The following is a 20,895-nucleotide window of genomic DNA, read 5'->3' as shown; positions in this document are numbered from 1 at the left end:
ATTTGAGTTGCATTGTAAGGATAAATTTTTCCACAATAAAAAAAATTTTGATTTTATCTTATTTATTTATCCTTACAATGGTGTGTATAAAAATTGATGTTCAATTGTTTCTATTAGCAATAATGGATTTGATTCTTAATTAGGTTATTTGTGGAAATGTCAAGAATTTGCCAAATAAGGAAAGATTCTCATCACCCAAGTTTCAATTGGACAGAAACTTGGAATCATACAACTAGTTTTGTGTGATGAATGAGAAACTTTACATTTGGGGAAGTTTGAAGACTAATTCATTGACAAAGAGTCAAGTGAATGACTAATTGATTGAGCTCGCAATGTTGTGCGCTGGTCAAGTCCACCACAAAGAACAATAAAAGATTCGTCATGATTTACCAAAAGCTTGGTAAGTATGATTATACATAGAAGTTTAAGTATAATTTTGTATCATTAGGAAAGTCGCAATGAAAGGCAGAACGAATAATAAGAATCAATTAGGCAGAAAGATAAAAGTTTCTCTTTTCTAAGAAGTTGCGAGAGTACTTTTATCAAGTTTTATGATTATCTTAATGATTAAGAACCATATCTCGATTGATCTTCTAAGATACCTTAGTGCATTGTATGGCTAAGAAGAGGAATCGGAAATTCTTGAAGTGGTTAAAATCAAAAAGGATCATCACACTTCGTTCCAATATCAAATCTTAAAGTTAAGATTGTGACATTCGGTAAACATATCTTTAGTAGGTTTATTACACTCGTCAAATGTAGAATAGGAAGGTTTCCTATTCGTGCACATTTGAAATTGGTAAGTTATGATGTCTTGCATAAGACAAAGACCAACTAGAACCAATTAAGTGAAGTGTTAGTCTTGATAGGATTTCCAACTAATTCTTGAATATTTGTTTTCGTCAAGGAAAGTTTCTTGACAAGAGAATCATATATGTCAAGAAGTCAGTGGGAGTCTAAATAATCTTGAAAAAGTTTCAAGAACAACTCAAGAATATACCTCATCGATCCTCACTAGCACATGACTTGGAGTTTATAACCAATTGTGTTGACATAATTGTTGTTTTCTGTGTCGTTCCGATTTATGTCAACTGTGCAATATGAGTTCTATGAGTTCTCAATTGGAGTGCATGGAAACAAGACACCCTAATCAATGGAAAGTACATTGATAGGAAGGGTGAGCTTCATGACAACTTGGAAGACATGGTGGCAACCGTGCTACCATGAGGCAAAAAATCAAGATAAAAAAAAGTTCAATCCATAAGAGTTAAATTTGTCATGAACATTTTGTTATGGTTTTTGTTTTGATAAATTCATATGGATAAGAACACATACATAAAAACTAAGTGTCATAAGGTTTCTCTCCGTTCGTGAAAATGATCGTGAGGAAATTCTTTCACTAAAAGAGATTTTAAGGAGATAGCGTTTGTGAAAACTTGTATTCTCTAATTCGATTATGATTACGGCATCCCTTTTCATAGTTCGAATTATGAGATTTGGCAATTAGGCTAAAATTTTTTGGGACTTTGTAAATTGAGTTCTAGAATTGTTTAGACACACATATAAGCTATTTAATGAAAGATGTATGAGTTTAAGAAGCTTGATAAAGTCTTATCGAAGCATCTAGTATTAGAAATATGAATTTTGTAGAATTCAGTAAGTATTGTTATCTAGAACTTCAACTGTTTTTCTGAATACATGTCAAAGCTAGTGGGACCATAAGTGTTATGCTTGTATGGTAATAATCATCATGTAAGTGGTAGCATGATTATTATTTTAAGTATTGCGAGTTAGCAATATTAATTACAGAAAACAAAGACTCACCTTGAAAAGTTGTAGGGGTTGAAAAGTTGTTTTGCTATAATTAAGGGAGAGAATATTATACTTCATTTCAAAATCTAAAGCTTAGACCGAGAAATGTTAATAAATTTAGTCAAGGATACATAGTGTGTTCTCAAATTTTGATTATGATAACGGCATCCCTCTTCATAGTTCAAATTGCGAGAACATGGCACATAAAATATTATGAAAGAAGGATGATAAAGTATCATGCCTTTATGTGAAACACCATGCATCGTGTCGAATACGCTTCGGTATAGGATCGATTGTGTATGCTATAATATTTGACCATTCTAAATTTGTCCAAATGCCTAGCGCATTAAGAGGGAAAAGGGACCAGAATCGGTTTTGACTAAAATAATTAAACAACTATCAAAGTACGATCCAAAGTTTGATGAGGATTGGTCGCTTGTAAGTAGTTGGAAGTATAGTACTGGATGGACCATATCGACATTATTATGAATAGATAAGATTCTATTTAGAATGAGTTGTCATATGGAAAATATGGAAATGTTTCCATATTGGGAGTTAGATATTAAGAGTTTTATGTCTAGATTATAAAATTTTATGCGAAAAGGATGTTCAAAGGAATGTAATTTGAGTGAGAAACATCACATCTATAGAATTGTTTTGTAACAATGTCTGATAGAGTACTTTGTGATTTCATTGGCCGAGTCTTTGTGACTTTTGTGCAGTGACTTGACGAAAGGATCGTTGCATAAAATGTTAGAATCTAACATATGCTAGTAGTGGCAAGAATTTTGTATTCTTACACTAATAATGAGGATAAGGAATTGTGAAATGAGCACCATTAGAAAAGTTTTCAATTGATCTAATTCACAACGTATGGACCATAGGTGAAAAAAAGTGTGCATGCTTGAGGCATTTGACAGCTTTTTTTATAATTCAAGTAATTAGTTGATTATCCAAAACATCAAACTATTTATAATGAGTAATCAATATGGTGACTAAATAAGTGGTGTTTTATTTATACTAAATTTTTTTGAGGCCATATAGGATTAAGTATTATTATTGTGTTTCAATTTGCATGTTTTGACTTCCAGAATAACTGGATTAATTGAACCTCCACAATTGATCATACGTTGGAAGTAGGTATGAAGGAAGATGGTCATTAATATGTCTGTAGATTTTCGAGAGTGGTTAGACATAGCACAACTTTGTTGCGGAGTTCATGAGTGCTTTAATAAGATTAGAGTATTGGATTAAACCCACGCTCACTTGAACTACTTCATGGATTTATCACGAGTGATTGTGAGACGATAATATTGTATATTCTTGAAACCGAGATGTGTGAGTTGTAATTACGATTCAGTTGCACATTGATAATATGTAAACGCACCAGTAACTTTGTGTTATAAAACATATTGTTGTGTGTGATTTGATGAGTAAGAGAAAGCGAGCATTTTAGTCGAAGTTTATCAATTCCTTTTACCCTAAGTGGGATAAATGCGATATAGGTGGGCCCCTCGATGATTTAGTGATGACACCCTAAGCGATTGGCCAAGCCGGGACTAAGTTGATGTATTCAATCGTAGTCTATTGTCAGTCGTTATAAGTCGAATGTCGGGAAACGATACATAGATAGAGAGAATGACTTAAATCTATGTCTTGTGTCTATACGATATCTTGTAGAATGGAGGAATATATGATCCCTTATCTAAAGGACACGTATTTGATAAGATCAGAGTTGACAACGGCTTTTGAAAGCTACGATTGTTGATCAGGTTCTGAACTTATACAAAATAGTTATTAGACTTATCCAAGTGGGAGACTGTTGGATTAGTGTGTAAGTCCATAACTATTTTGGTATGTAGTTGACCCAATTATGAGCATGGTCCTTTTGGGTTGCCATCACCATAGTAACTTGTAGGATGAAGTAAGGAGAGAAAGGTTTAATTATGATTTATTAATATATTATGAGTATAATATATTAAAGGAGAAATCATATTGTTTAATTAATATTAGTCAAGATTTAATTAAGAATTAATTTTGTAGCTAAAAGAGATTAATTAAATTAAGGGGACTAGTATTGTAATTATAAGATACTTATAAAGTTGGGCTTAGGATCCATTAGATGGAAACAGACGAATTCTATATAGAGGTCCATAAAGAAATTGTCCAAGGGCCTTCTGGAATGGTCCATTGGACTTCTTAAGGCCTAAGCAGTCAGATTAGGGTTTCCTAGTTGAAAACCCTAATAGCCTACATATATAAAGTACCCATATGGTCCCAAAAACATTGTTAGACTTCCCTTAGGGTTTCTATACATTTTTGGGTGGTTCTCCACTTCTCCTCTTCATCCTTGTTGTTCTTGGTGTTTGTGACTCCATTATAGGTGCAGCACTTGAGGCACTAAGCTTTCTGAAGCCAAGGAATTGATTGTTATTGCTACATAACAATCAAGGTAAGATCTAAACCCTATTTTATATGTTAATTTGATTACTTGTATGCTACATCTAGGGTTTGTAAGTCTTGGAAGTTTATTGGATGTTCAAAGTAGAAAAACTAGATCCAGGAAATTAGGGTTGCATGAACACCATAGGAATGTTCTTATGCTCAAAGCCCATCAGATGGATGCCTTCCTTTTGGCACAAGGCATTAAAATCCTCTTAGCAAAACTCACGCCCATTATCCCTACGAAGATACTTTACCACTAATCATGATTGCTTTTCAACTTCTATTTTCCAATTTCTGAAGGTAGAAGAAAACATCACCCTTATGTTTCAAGAAGAGAGACCACACCTTTCAGGAGAAAACATAAATGATAGTGAACATGTAAACAACTCCACCTTTTGAAGCAACTTGGGCTGGTCCCCTCAAATCTGAGTGTACATAGTCAAGTCATTCTTTCATTGTATGAATACTAGTCATAAATCTCACTACTTTTTCTTCTCCATATACATAGTATTCATAAGTCAACAATCTTTTGCTCATCAAGTAATCCTCTTCAACTCAATTTAGACATTTCGTGGAAACTTATATGGCCCAATCGAAGGTGCCAAATACAAGACTGATCTGGATCAGAATGAGACTTTCAAACAATAACAACATCAATTGAAATTGTTTTCCGTCAAGAACTCCACCTAAGAAATCCACCTATATCCTCAAATGCTTATCCAATTTTATCAAAGGAGTTGAGAGATAACAAGTTTATTCTAAGGTCATGAACATATCTAAAATCCCTAATGGTTCTAATAACCCCATCAAACATACGGGTTCTGACTAAGCGATGTCCAACAACCGAACATGTACAATTGTTAAGCATTAGAACATAGCCTTGGTTAACCTTTTCAAATGTCTAAAACCAACTTTTGTTGTGACACATATGAAAATTACAGCCATAATCGAGTATCCATTCACTAATGGAATCATGTTTATCTGAATAAACTGTGAGAAGTTATCCAATACAATCGACCTTTGCTACATCGGCTTCTCCTAAAGTGCCAGCTTGTTTACCATTTGCTATTGCTTTCTCTTTATTCTTCAAATTGAACCATTCATCAATCGTACGTCCCTTCTTGTAATAGTAATTACAAAACATTAATTTTCTTTTAGTCATGGATCTGATCCTGTTGGCAGATTAAGGATTTTTACATCCATATGTTGTTATTCCTTGGGCATTTAAACCTTTGGCTTACCCATCACTTGAACCACCACCGGAAATATGCTTTTGATGGGTTTTATACAAACAATCCTATGTGTTCATGCAACCCTAGAGTTGGATCTATGTTATCACTATTAGTTATATGACATTATGAACATGTGAAGAACCCTAACAAGCTTCTAGGGATTTCAAAATTCACAAAGAAAGATGAAATACATACCTCTTGTTGTTATATTGTAATAACAACTTAAATCTTGAATCTTCTTTTCTTTGAAAGCTAGTACCACAAGTGTAGTACCTCTAATGGCTCACAAACAAACCTAGAAACCAAGGATTACTATGGAGAGAGAAGGGAAGTGTAAAATTCAACTCTAAGCCTCTCTTGGAGTGCTTTCCACGAAATCCAACCCTATAGGGTTTATATAGGTGATAAGGAAGCTTTAGGATAAGGCAGGTGTATCTTAGATAACCCTAATCCCTTAACTTCCTCCCTAAGGCTTCCAATGCACCTTAGAGCCCAAGGAAACCCTAAGACACTCTAGATTTCATTCCCCACCTCTAAGGGAGGTTCTAGAGTGCTTCAATGCTCAACTTTTGAACACTATCACCTTTAGTCCCTACAGTTTCAATTAATTCCTTTAATCCTCAAAGATAATTCCAAATTAATTTATGATTAAATATTAATTAAACAATATGATTTCTAATCAATATATTATATCCATAATACATTAATAAATCATTTATCTTGATTTCAAATTAATTTATTAACCAAGTAATAAATGAATAAATCATTCTTCTCTCTCCAACAATTATCCTATTCCATTGCTAGGTTTGAAGGCAACCCAAAAGGACCATGCACAACCGGGTCAAGTACTTAACAAATATGGTTATGGGCTTAGAAACTAATCCAATAGTCTCCCACTTGGATATGTCTAGTAACCATAAATGCATGTACAACCTGATTGGCAATCGTAGCTCTCAAAGACGTTGTCGAACTCTGATCTTATCAGTAACCTGTCCTTTAGATAAGAGATCATATATTCCTCCATTCTAGATATCATATACATGTGAGACATTGATTGAAATCATTCTCTCAGTCTATATGATGTTTCTTGATTTCCGATTTACGACGACTGACTAATTGAACAAATCAAATTAGCCCTACCCCACTCGAGCATTTACGTTTGACATCACTAAATCATCGAGGGGCCCACATATATCGCTTTTATCCCAATTTGGGTAAAAGGAACGGATAAACTTCGACTCAATGCTTGCTTGCACTCACTCACCAAATCACACACAACAATATGTTTTATAACACCAAGTTACTAGTGCGTTTACATATTATCAATGTGTAACCGATTCGCAAGATACAACTCACACATCTCGGTTTCAAGAATACAAGATATTATCATCTCACCAATCGCTCGTGATAAAATCCATGAAGCGATCCAAGTGAGCGTGGGTTTAATCTATTGCTCAAATCATGTTCTTAAGCACTCATGAAAGTTGCAGCAAACCTTTTCCATGTTTATTACACTTTAAACAATCTACACACCAACTCACGATAATATTCTTTCATAACTACTCCCAAAGTATGAGTGACTGTGGAACATTCGAATAATTTGATTATTCTAAAATAATTAATTATTCAGGAAGTCAAAACATGCAAAGTGAAACACAAGAATAATACTAAACCTATATGGTCCCAAACCTTTGAGTATAAATAAAACACCTTTTATTTATCACCATATTGATTACTAATTATTTGTTGTTTCGGCTAATCAACTTATTACTTGAATTATTACTACAATTGTCCCATGCTCTTAGCATGCACTCAATGTTTACCTATGGTCCTTACTTTGTGAAATAGATCAAATCAACACATTTCCAATCATACTCACTTCAAAACTCCCAATCCTTATCAAAAGTGTAAGAATATCAAATTCTTACCACTTATATAATATGTTATATTCTAACGTTTTATGCAACGATCCTTTTGTAATGTCACTGAACTAAAGTCACAAAGACTATTACCAATGAAATTACAAAGTCCTCTATTTGAGATTCTTGCAAGACAATTCCATAGATACGAAGTCTCATGCTCAAGGTACATTCCTTTGAATATCCTTCTACATAGAAGTTTCTAATCTAGACATATAGATTCTTAACGTCCAACTCCTAATATGGAAACATTTCCACATTTGCCATATGACAACTCATTATCAAATCTTGTAATAATAATGTCAGTATGGCCCATCCACTACTATACTTCCAACTATTCACAAGCAACCAATCCTTAAAGCATCTTAGATTGTCCTTTGATAGTTGTTTAATAAACTTACTCATGTCTGGTTCTAGTCCTTTTTCCCTCTTAATGCTCTAGGCATTTGGAAAATTTTAGAATGGTCAATTATTACAACATATGAGATCGATCCTATACTCGAAGCGTATGGAACACGAAGCATAATGTCTTACATAAAGAGGTGATACTTTATCAGTCTTTTGCCATAATATTTCTATTTGCCATGTTATCAAAACTCGAATTAAGAAAAGGGATGCCGTAATCATAATCGAATTTTGAGAATGTAATTCATATATGTGACTAAATTTGATTAAAATTTCTCGATCTAAGCTCTTAGATTTCGAAACGAAGTACAATATTCTCTCCCTTAATTATAGAAAAACAACTTTTTAACCCTTGCAACTTTGCAGATTAAAACACTTGTTTTCTATAATTAATATTGCTAACTTGCAACTTACCATAATTATCATGCTCCCACTAACATGATGATTATATTCATACTAGCATAACACTTATGCTCCCACTATCTTTGACATGTATTCAGAAAATAGTTGAACTTCTAGAAAACAATTATTTTTGATTTTTTAAGTTCATATTTCTAATACTAAGACACTTCGTTAAGACTTTATCTAAGATTCTCAACCTTATACACCTTTTCTTAGATAACTCATGTGTGTGTCTAAACGATTCTAGAATTTATGGCAATAAGTCTAAAATGTTCAGACCCATTTGACATTTCCCACAATTCGAACTATGAAGAGGGATGCCGTAATCATAGTTGAATTTGAGAAACCCAAATTACATAATGCTATCCTCAAAATCTCTCTTAGTGAAAGCGTTTCCTCACAGTCATTTTCATGAAGGAGGGAAACCTTATGACACTTAGATTTTATTGTGTATTTGCGCTTATCCATGTGAATTTGTTATAACCATAATCACAAGATAATGTTAGTGACACATCCAAACTCTTATGGACAGAACATGTTCATTCTAAATTTCTTGCCATTAAGGGTCCTACCATTGCTTCCAAGTTATTGATCAGCACACCCCTTCATTTCAATGTACTTTCCATTGAACAAGGTGCCTTGCCCCTATGCAATCCATTGAGAACTCATAGAACTCACATGCATAGTTGATCAAACTGGAATGGCAAAGAAACAAAAATATGTCAACACAATAAGTTAGAAACCTCAAGTCGTGTGCTAGTGTTTAATAATAGGCTTACTCTTGATTAGTTCTTGAACATATTCAAGATCATTTAGACTCCCACTGACCTCTTGACATATAAGATTCTCTTGTCAATAAACATTCCTTGACAAAACAAATATTCAAGAGTTAGTGTGTGTCTTTATCAAGATAAAACCTGCACACAATTTGGTACTAGTTGGTCTTTGTCTTATTCTAGACCACAACTCACCAAAATTTGAAAAAATAAGAACATTCCTACTTAAGATTTTATCACTCAAGTCCCATTTTGACAATTCCCGACTCCTCTTCTTAGCCATACTTAGTGCACTAAGGTGTCCTTAGAGGATGAATTGTACTATGGTTCTTAAGATGATTATAAAATATGATACAAAAGTACTCTCCCTTCTTTTTAGATTGGAGAAACTTTTATCTTTCAGCCTAATTGTTTCTTATTCGTTCTGCCATTCATTGAAACTTTTCAATGATTCAGAATTACACTTAATCTTGTAAGCATAATCATGTTTACTAGACTTTTAGTAAATCATGAAGAATAATCTTGTTGTTATTTATGGTGGACTTGACTAGTGCACAACATTGTGAACTCGATCTCCTAGTCCTTCACTTGACTCTTTGTCAAGGAATTGGTCTTAAAATTTCTAAGTATCAAGATTTTCATACATTACATGATTCAAATCATATGATTCTAAGATTCTGTCCAATTAAAACTTGGGCGATGTGAATCTTTCCTTACTTAGAAAACTGCCATCAATAATATAACCAAGAATCTCATCCACTTAATATTGCTTATAATAGAAACACATAGATATCAATTCTCATTATTTGCCATCGCAAGGAAATATAAATAAGAAAAAAATCAAAATTTATTTTATTGCGAAAAAATATGTCCTTACAATGCAAATGAAAACTTTGCTATTACATATCACTAAGCAATCTATCATAACTCTAAGCAGCAACTTAAAATCCAATCATCGAATCCATGCGATCGTAATCCATTTCTACGCGATCAGACTCAGCTTACTCCTTCCATTAAGCTTCCTTTCTTTTCTTCGATCCTTTAAAACACCAAATGTAGTCTTATCACATCATGTTATTAAGAATCTCCAAATAGGAACTTAATTGTGACAACCCGAAGTTCGTTCCATCATTTGTAACCCTTTCCGTTACTAAATTCGTCGTTTTCAATTTCATTTCCGTTTACGTTATTAAATTAAGTCAAAAATTTGGGATTTCTATTATGACTTAATGGGTGTCTAAACATGTTTAGAACTCATATTAACGCTCCATATTAGTAATCGGAAAAATATTAGGATCGACCATATAGGGTTATGGCAACTTAATCGGGTGCGACCAAAAGCCACATCTAACGCCGGTATCGGGTAGAATTTCACCGTGTCCCAAACTTAGATCATATTTTAAGCTCAAAAGACTTCAATTTGAATCTTTTTCTCTCTCTCACTACTCTCTCTCTAACCTCTCTCCTCCAAGCCAACTTTAAGTCCAAAATCATCAAATTTAAGCTCTAAATCACCAAGGTAACTATCCTAACACCTAGTATAGCATCTTAGACGTTCAAATTCATGGTCAAACTATGGAATAGGACCATTATCATGAGTTTACGACCCTAGAACAGTCCTAGGCCGTGAACTCATATAAAATGGGTTTTGAAGCCCAAAAACCCTCCCAAATCACCTTTGGAGCTTAGATATGGTTAAATGGCTTAATGGAACGGACTTGGAACACCTTAAACGTAACTTTTGGGGAGTAAACATGATTTTACTGCCCAAGAACATGCTTGGGCCGTAAACTCATTATCATGGAGAGTAAACTCAAATTCAAGTGTTTAAATGCCACTTAATCACACCAATAGCCTTGGATTAAATTCTAGAATCAACCACAATCGATTTAGGGGCCTTAAACATGATGAAAACCTTCCCTTTGGGAGTTCACGGCTGTAAACCCCCCTAGAATGGGTTCCTGGGCCGTAAACTCACATATACAAGTCAAATGACGCCCCAAATTCATTCTAAGGCTTATAAAATTGGTTTGAATCACATATGATTAATCTAGGGCCACCAAATCATGAAAGGAATGGAAATATAGCAGCTTACGGTCGTAAACTCCTAGTTTACATCCGTAAACTCCATTTGGTAATACATTTGGTGGTTAAACTCAATCCTAGGTCTTAGATTAAATCATAGCAACCTTCCCCAAGTGATATTTGACCATTTAGCAACATAAAACCTCTCATCCATGAGTTCACGGCCGTGAACTCATGTGGAGTTAGTCTTAGGGCCGAAAAAACTCCATAGGAATTTTACTCTTTAAGAGTAAACACATTATCCAAAGTCCTATACGTCCGTTGATGTCACCCGGGTCACTCCAAACAGTTGATTTGAAGAGTTTTCTCGTATTGGAGTGTATAATCGTATCTAATTAGTGATTAAAATCTAATTAGATACATTTGTATATCATTTCACATTACATAGGAACCTCACGCGTTATCAAGCCTCGAACCGAGACTTAGCATCCAAACCGTCACGTTTTCTCGTTTGGTGAGTTCATACCCCTACCGATTTTCAATGTTTCACTGTTTTCAGGGGGGAATACAAGCAAAGTACAAGGGATACCTGTACTGAAAAATGGTTTTACATATGTTATGTTTCATATTTCATTTGCTTTTAACATTGACAATCGTAACAAACAACCGTTTGAACTTGCAGAACACATTATCATATTATTTGTGAAAAACATTATAAATTGTTGTATTTGATATTTTCACAAATGGTTTCCCACATTATAACAGTTAAAAGCATAACATTTGAACTTTGAACATGAAACTTAGTACATTGTTTTGTCCTCAGTAACACTCCACAGAGATACGCGAGTGGAGGATCATCATTTGATCTTTCTGTATTATTACTAGTAAATTTATTATTCCTATAAATTCGAGACATGTCCTCGGAGAACACTCCACAGAGATACGTGAGTAGAGGACCACCATTATAACCAGAATATCTTAGATAGGGAGCATGACTTGAGTGTATAGATCTATACGGGGCTGACTACCCCGCACCTAGTTGCTAGCTACAGTCGAACCAAATGGTTCAAGGGTGACGAAAGTCATAAAGTGTGATGGACTACTTATTTCCATATCTAGTCTATCGTATGGTTATGGAACTCACAATTTGGATAACAGAGATTTACTTTTTAATAATAATGGATTTCAGTAACTAGTTTACTTTGTAGTTATTAGTTTTATATACGTGTTAAAACTAATACATTTCAGTATACATCTTTTACATTACATTTTGGATTGGTAAACTAACATATACTTTACAAGGATAACCAGGTTCTCAGTCTACATCTTTTACACTACATTTTGGATCGGTAATCAACTTTTAGGAAAATATGGGATTTTCCTAAGATAACAATTATACATAACCAGAATCGTGTAACAAAACAGATAACTAAACTTCACATATAAGAAAATATGAGATTTTCTTGGGTTTGCAACTTTTTCAGAAACCGAAAGGAAACATGTACATTTTCAGAAAACAAAACCACTTATGAACTCACCAGCTTTATGCTGATTTTTAAAATGCTTGTATTCTCAGGTCTGCATTAGATAGGTACTCGATGATCCTTTTGGCGAAGACGGAGTACGTAGAAGACACGTCTTAACTTTTGTTCATATCTACATATGTATAACACTTGTACAATTTTACTTTTGAACAAATATAGAATTTCATATGTAATGTAATGGTTGTTTACTTTGCTTACTATGTGCATTGGATTTGATACTCAATGTGGAGTCCGCCCCGGAAACATTTCCGCCTTGGGTTTCGGGGTGTGACATTAATGCAGTTAGATAATGGATTTTTCCTGAAGTAGAGTCATACATCTTGACTCTCCTATCTCTTAGATCTCTCAGGTAGTCAAGGTAGCTTCGTAATCAATGCCCTTTCTTTTGGCGATATAAACACATGGATCCTTCTGGAATGGTACACGGGACTATCTCAAACTCAGCCTTTCTCTTCCGTACAGAAAACTTTTATGGACATCCAATGTTGCCATTTCCCATAGAAGGTTGGGATATTGATTTATCAGACAAAATTTGCTCGACCAGTGCGCAAAAATCATTTCTGATTCAACAGCAATAAGCAAATGAGTCAAATCAATAAGGCTCATGTCGTGGTCTATCATATAGTACTCTTTTACCATATGATTCGGTAAGTTACTCAAAAACCAATTCAACAGCCATCTTCCTTGAGACATCGACACCTAACAATCTTGTCAATGTGTGACTTCATCTTTATGACGTATGTACACACAAACTTTCCATCCTTGTGTCTTATTGCTAATACGGATTGAATGACCTTGAACTTTTCATGTTTTTAAACATGTGGGTCAGGGAGAATTAATCGAGGAGGTGGAGAAATGAAGCATGATTTCCATTTCCACAATCTAATCGTGGAACATCATCTTCATGTGGAAAACCTTTTTCAACGGATTTAGGAAGACCATAGTTGTCAGACTTTGACATATATGAAACGGGAGAAAATTCAAGTTTAGTTGATTGAGTCCTTAATAAAACACCCAAATGAGATATTAAGTCCAGGATCCAACACAACATCCTACAAATTGGGAAAGGTATGTCGTAATGCAACTTGCTGAACATTTAAAGGTAAGTGAATGATGATTCACTAATTTTCCACCATGAAAAACGTAAAAAGGAATTTAAGTTTAAAGTGTATTGAAAAACTCCTAGATCTTTTGAGATTCATTGAACTTTTCAATGGCATGTTTAAATCTCGATATGCCCCTCGATTTGTGACTGGGATGCCGAGGATCACAAAATAGGGTGTGAATAACCATGCAAATATACATGGTGCCCCCAATGTTACAGTCATCTATTTGATGCGCCGGTTAACCACATACGCTCCATCGGACTATGACAAACATCGAGTCACCCTTTTCCACCTTTGCTTAGAACCCAATTAGTGTGTCGGTTAACCACACACGCTCCACTAACGTCTTAGCAAGGGTACAAAGTGTAATTTCATGGAATTGCATCAATTCAGTTTTTTCTAAAGTAACTAAGATTGGGAATTTTGTAAAACATTTAGTTACTTTATTTTTTATACTTTTGAGGAGGAGAGGGTTTGCCCTATCCTACCCGTTCGGCTAACGACTCTCCACCAATCAAGGAAGCGGTCAGTGAGAGTGAACACCCATTAAACAACCATTTTATCGGGCATAACCTTATACCCCCTTATAGATCGGCTTCGTGAATGAGGCCTACTAATGGTAAGCCTAGCAATTTAAGTTATACATATATATAATATTAGACTTCTAATGTTATACATAGTATAAAGGTGTATTTTACACTTTTTGAATACTAGGTGGTTTAATTTTATAAATTACACTTTTAACTCAATTAAATGTAAACCCTAGCATTATGGACTTATTAACTTTTTTTAATTATACTTTTAATTAACTTAATAAAACCTAAATGGTGAAATTTGAACTTTTCAAAAATAGGGTTTTAGAATTTAACATTTTAAAATTAAACTTTTAATCAAAATTTAAACTCCAAAACTTGAGGGAAAGTTTTTGAAACTTTTCAAAACATAAGCAAGAACATTCTAGATCAAATTACAAATAATAACAATTAACCAATTAATTAGTAATTATCTAAATATGACCTAATTTAATTTCTTGCAAGATAATCTATCAAATAATTCAAATAAATCAAGTTTATCACCTAAGGCAATGATTATCTAATTAATTTGACAATTATCTTCTATTTTGGTAAGGATATCTTTTAAATTAAACAATTAATTTAACCTAATCCCTAAAATCCCCTAAAATTCGAAATTATGGGATGGGATAATTCAAAATCTTTAATTACCAAATATAAACACTTAAAAGATAATTACAAGATATTGCATTTATCCAAATCCCTAAAAAATAGGATCTTATCTTGGGGAAAGAGGCAAATTTCGAAATTCAAGGGCTGGATAACCCTAGAATTTGAAAACTTGGAGGCTAAGGAAAGGATTTTGGAAACCCTAACCAATTCCGAAATCTTGGAGGCTAAGGAAAGGGTTTTGGAAACCCTAACCAAATATCGAAAATCAGGGTTCAAGAACCCTAATTTCAAAAATGCAAGCCTCCTTAGGTTTATTGGCCATAAACCCTAAAATTTCAAGTTCATGCATTTGTATAATGCTAATTGAAAACAAAAACCAATGGCTCTGATTCCACTGATGGGTTTTATACAAACAATCCTATGTGTGCATGCAACCCCAGAGTTGGATCTATGTTATCACTATTACTTATACAACATTATGAACATGTGAAAAAACCCTAACAAGCTTCTAGGGATTCAAAATTCACAAAGAAAGATGAAATACATACCTCTTGTTGTTATATTGTAATAACAACTTAAATCTTGAATCTTCTTGTCTTTGAAAGAAAGCACCACAAGTGTAGTACCTCTACTGGCTCACAAACAAACCTAGCAACCAAGGATTACTATGGAGAGAGAACAAAAGTGGAAAATTCGACTCTAAGCCTCTCTTGGAGTGCCTTCCATGAAATCCAACCCTATAGGGGTTTATATAGGTGATAAGGAAGGTTTAGGATAAGGCAGGTGTATCTTAGATAACCCTAATCCCTTAACTTCCTCCCTAAGGCTTCCAAGGAACCCTTAGAGCCCAAGGAAACCCTAGGACAATCTAGATTTCGTTCCCCACCTCTAAGGGGGATTCTAGAATGCTTCAATGCTCAACTTTTGAACACTATCGCTGTTTCAATTAATTCTTTTAATCCTAAAATAATTCCAAATTAATTTCTGATTAAATATTAATTAAACAATATGATTTCTAATCAATATATTATATCCATAATACATTAATAAATCATTTATCTTGATTTCAAATTAATTTATTAACCAAGTAATAAATTAATAAATCATTCTTCTCTCTCCAACAATTATCCTATTCCATTGCCAATTTTGAAGGCAACTCAATAGGACCATACACAACCAGGTCAAGTACTTACCAAATATGGTTATAGGCTTAGACACTAATCCAACAGCTTTATCTTTTCTTTTGAATCTAGCATTGTAAAACCTTCATCTAAGACAAGATTGTCACGACTACAAATGATAGTATCACAAAAATAGTTATAGGATTCGGGGAATGACGACAGCAAAAATAAATCTAAATCTCCATATTCTTACTTAACATCCATATTCTCTAAGTTACTTACTAATTCTATGAATGTGGATAAATGTTCAGCCAAAGAACCTCCTTTAATCATTTTAAGATTAAAGAACCATTGCTTTGAATGAACTTGTTTGGTATGGTCTTCTTTGCAAACAATTGCTCCAACTTCAACCATAAATCGATAGCTGAAGTTTCATTCAAAAATTCTAGCAAAACATCATTTGAAAAATGCAAACAAATCTAGGATTGAGATTCTAAATCTTTCATCACTTTTTCTTCTTACGTCCATCAAGTCGGCATCATCTCAGAACCCAGAAGCGCCTTGTGTAAATCCATCTGAATAAGAACATTTTTCATCCTAACTTGCTACAGGGGAAATCTAACGTTTCGATCCAATAATGGAATATCGTACGTCAATGAAGACAAGGCCCATTACTTGATAAAATGATAATAAAACCTAGAAGCTCTGATACCAATTGTTGTAACTAAAAAGAAAAAGCCATAACGCATCAAACAACCCAGGAATTCAAATCAATGAGAACAGTATTAGTTCAAAAGGAATATGACTAAGATATCAAAGCACAATCAATCACATTTAATGAAAAATACCAAGCAAACGTAAATCAAAAGATACATAGAGATTTAGGTAGAAAACCTAAATCAAGAAATACTACGTGCGGAGGAAGCAGATAACAAATCAACTAGGATACTGTAGTTTTTATAGAGCTTGATCAAATAGAATACAATGAGTTAGAATGATTTGGTGATAAAAAAAACAAAAGACCTAGAACACGTCACATAAGAAGAAATAAGTAGAAAAAGTCTTCAAAACTCTCACTCTTAAAAGAAATTTGCATTCATTAAGATTAGAGGGGGAAATGGTTTGACCAATTTGGCTAAATTTGGTCCTTCAAAAATAGAGTATTTGCATTTCAATAACACACAATTTTTAGACCTGAAAACACCCATTTTAGACTATGGTACCCCTTTTATACCAAACACCATTTTAGACCTGGGTTGCTTAAAAGACAAAATAGTCATTGAACCAAGTAGAACTTGTCAATTTTGGAAGTCATATTTCCGTATAGCTAAACTAAAATTAACAAAATATACTAACATTACTTTTTATATTAATTAAAAAATAGTTATATAATGTTCTTAATTACATTAATAAATAATAAAAATATAATTTTCACGGCTTTTCATTTTTTTAAGATTTAAAATATTTTGTTTTACTAAAACAGGTTATACATATCTACTATCATATTCCTAGATTTACACATATGTACTATGATATTCCTAGATTTATACATTTAGTTTCCAACAAGACTTAACATTCAACATTTTGTTGTGGCAAATATATACATTAACTTCTAATCATATTCCTAGATTTATACCGCTAGACGGAAACACCCTTCAACTTTTTTTTTCTTTTGTTACTTTATATACCTTAGTAATTACAAAATATAAAAGCATATTAAATAAGGGAAGTGATTCGTACTCAACAGTTTTTTGCCGTACACAAAAATTCATGCATTATATAATTGTACAATACAACATTTTAAAGCATCAATTGTTGTGTATGGAAAAAAATTGTTGTGTATGGATCGCCTCCCATTAAATAATAATAAATTAAATTAGTTAACATTTAAAACATAAATGATAATAATATAAAATTAATAATCTAGTTGTATGTTATTATTTGATTTTGAATTGTTGAGCCAATTCATCCAATCCACCTGCAATAATATTAGCTACAGCTATTGAAACAAATAATATTTTTGATAAGTACAATTATTTAATTACCAATTGTATTTAAGTATATCTTAATTCATTGTCAACCAAATTCAATTATTCCTGTCCATGTGCTTTTATTAGACCATGCGGTATGGGCCAACAACGAGAAGCAACCTGATGATGTGGCACATGAAAACGCCGTTGTGACGGGGGGAACACCGCCCCCCTTCTCGTTTCTTCTCGTCATGGCACTTCTCGTGCTCGTCACAACATATTGAAACGAGAATCAGAACCAATTAAAATCATCTTTCTTCATTCTTCTCTCTTTCTCTCTCTACCTTTTTCTACCTCTTAACAAGTTATGACATTGGAACACCACCCCCTCTTCTTGTTGCTTCTTGTCATAATACCACTTCATGTTGCCCATACCATATGCTCTTATGGTAGAGGTTAAAAATCCTCAGTTATATAAACCGTTAAAAATCAGGTACCAACGACACCCACAATTAAAATGTTTGACGAACTGCCATTCCATATCCAAGAGGCAATCCTGAAAACGCTTCCTATCAAATCATTGATTCAGTTCAGATCCGTTTCGAAAGCATGGAAGTCTTTGATCGACAGCTCAGAGTTTATTGCTGCCCACAGCGTCAGCCACACACAGCCACAACATCTGTTTGTATCGTACACAGATGAACAAGTGCCTAAATATGTTTCTTTTGTCGATGATGACTCTTTCCCCCAACATAGGTTTGTTCCATCTCTTCCCCTGTCCATTAGACATCCATACATAGTTGGTAGTTCCTATGGCTTGTTGTGTTTCCAAGGTTATCAGCTTTCTGTTTCCAGCTATAATAATAGAAAGAGGATGGCTGTTCTTTTGAATCCTTCCATTAGAAAATCAATAGCTATTGCACTGCCTGATATGATATATATGAATCATATGATCGTTCTTGGTTTTGGAGTTTGTCCTGTCACTATTGATACCAAGATCATCCAGATCACTCAATTGTGTTGGGGTTGGGGGAGTGAACTGAAAAGCGAAATTGGCAACTTCTGGGAAGTTAAGGTTTATAAGCAAAGTTCGGGGAAATTTACAAGTCTATCTAGCAATCTCCCCAGCATATCAATACATATTATAGGGCTCCAGGTTGTTATTGATAGGTATATCTATTGGTGTGCTGTAGATTGTGCAACTGTCGATAGTGTGTTAAAAACTCGTAATCTGATCGTGTCATTCGATATAACTAATGAGAACTTTGAAGTAATAGACCTCCCCGACAGGATAGCTATTCTCCCTCTCTCACTGTTTTCTGTTTCTATGTTACGGGAGTCTCTTGTCTTGCTTGAATACAATAAAGACGGATATGAAATATACAAGGAGGAGCAACTTTGTTGTACTGTATGGATGGTGGAGCAGGGTGTAGAAAGATCGTTTACAAAGCTATTCAGTATCAAGGCACCAGGTGACTTGATGACGGCGTTGGGTTTTACGAAGAGGGGGGGACCTATTATGGGAGTCCAAGATTATATCTTTGAGTCGACTGAAGAGCTTGTTGTGTATGAGCCTAACTCTGAACTAAGCAATCATCTGATTAGTGGATCTGCATTTATCGTGAATTCCTACATTGAAACGCTAGTTTTGCTCGGTAGCTCTGATTGCAGTAGCTATTGACACACGACTTTTAAGGACAATATCCGCAAATTAGTTGAAGTTTTTTAAATATTAGATGGATCGCATGTAATTTGATGCCCTTTAACTGTCTGTTTCGATGATTGTAACATTATTGCTGCTAAATCTCACATTTTTATGAACATTATTCATTAATTTCTTGGTGTTAGTTTTATTATATATATGTTTACTAAACCTCGACATGTTGGCCTAAGGAGAGGCTTGTGACCTTGTTTAAGTGAATGCTTAAATGTAAATTAGATTTTTCTTTCAACTAGTCGCCATAGGTGTTTGTTGAAATTTTTAAATGAGAGTTTTAGTTCATTTAAATTTTAACCATATATAGTTTTAAATTTCGAGGGATAAGTGATTGTACATAGCCTTTCCAAATTTGCCTCGAACACTTGTAAATTTTAGTCATCAAAAAAAAACTACAACAGTTGACAATGTTTCCGTAAATTGCATTTCTCATATAAATTGTCCCTTTTCCTTATATTTGTTAGGGTATTTGAATTGACAGGACTGCAATTCCCGATCATCATCGCCTTCCCTGACGTCCGTAACATCAGTACCTATTTACTTAACAATTTTCATTGCTTTTAATTTATCTTTTTTACTTAATCCTAATTTTCCGTAGACTTAAATCTGTTTTTAGGCAATTGCAAAAACCACCAAAAAAGTTGTTGAATCTAAGACTTCCACTAAAATTCTTGAAAGATCCACACTTTCACCAAAAAAATCCACTTCCGTAGGTCAATTTTTTGACATGCTAAATATACATTTTTGTCTTTCTTTTTCTGATGCTAATATCACAAATCGTTGTAGCCACTCAAGTGTAGTATATCACATACGGATAAAAGGAACATTGTTTCTCTTAGTGTCATTCACTTATTATCAGCAAGACAATTCATTTATAGAGTTCCTCTGCAAGATGACTGGTATAAAGTGCCCATTGATGAAATGGTGAAAAATATTCATTTATACCCCATGAAGTTGATAAGGCATATAAAACTTTTGTAACGCAGCCAAAATACCTTGTGAAACTTCATTCAAAGGTTTATTTATTATGTTAACTTGTTTGTGCATTACAAGCTTTTTCTTCATAAGCTACTATACTAAGTTTTTTATTTACTCAATTTTGTTGGTATATGTACCAAATATGAAATCACCATAAGACTATGAACTTCAAAACTCAAAGAAGCGTAAACCAACTTTTATATCGAGTGATAACCTTTTCAAGAAGACAAGAAACAATATCAACAAGATTAAAGCATAG

At 33.7% G+C, this 20,895-nt stretch overlaps 1 protein-coding gene across 1 annotated transcript; it reads left to right on the top strand.

The window, feature by feature from the left end:
* Window positions 1-18,135: 18,135 nt before the first annotated feature.
* On the top strand, window positions 18,136-19,762 carry LOC145090268 (F-box protein CPR1-like). Its single transcript, XM_079028562.1, has one exon. The coding sequence runs from the start codon at window positions 18,459-18,461 to the stop codon at window positions 19,620-19,622; it is 1,164 nt and encodes a 387-aa protein (XP_078884688.1). The 5' UTR covers window positions 18,136-18,458; the 3' UTR covers window positions 19,623-19,762.
* The last annotated feature ends 1,133 nt before the right edge of the window (window positions 19,763-20,895 follow it).

This window comes from Lactuca serriola, chromosome 2 (assembly GCF_051521515.1).
Source record: "Lactuca serriola cultivar US96UC23 chromosome 2, Lser_US96UC23_V15, whole genome shotgun sequence".
In the NCBI taxonomy this organism is placed as follows: Eukaryota; Viridiplantae; Streptophyta; class Magnoliopsida; order Asterales; family Asteraceae; genus Lactuca; species Lactuca serriola.
Note: the sequence above shows the minus strand (reverse complement) of the source record. Positions and strands in the feature narration are given on the sequence as shown.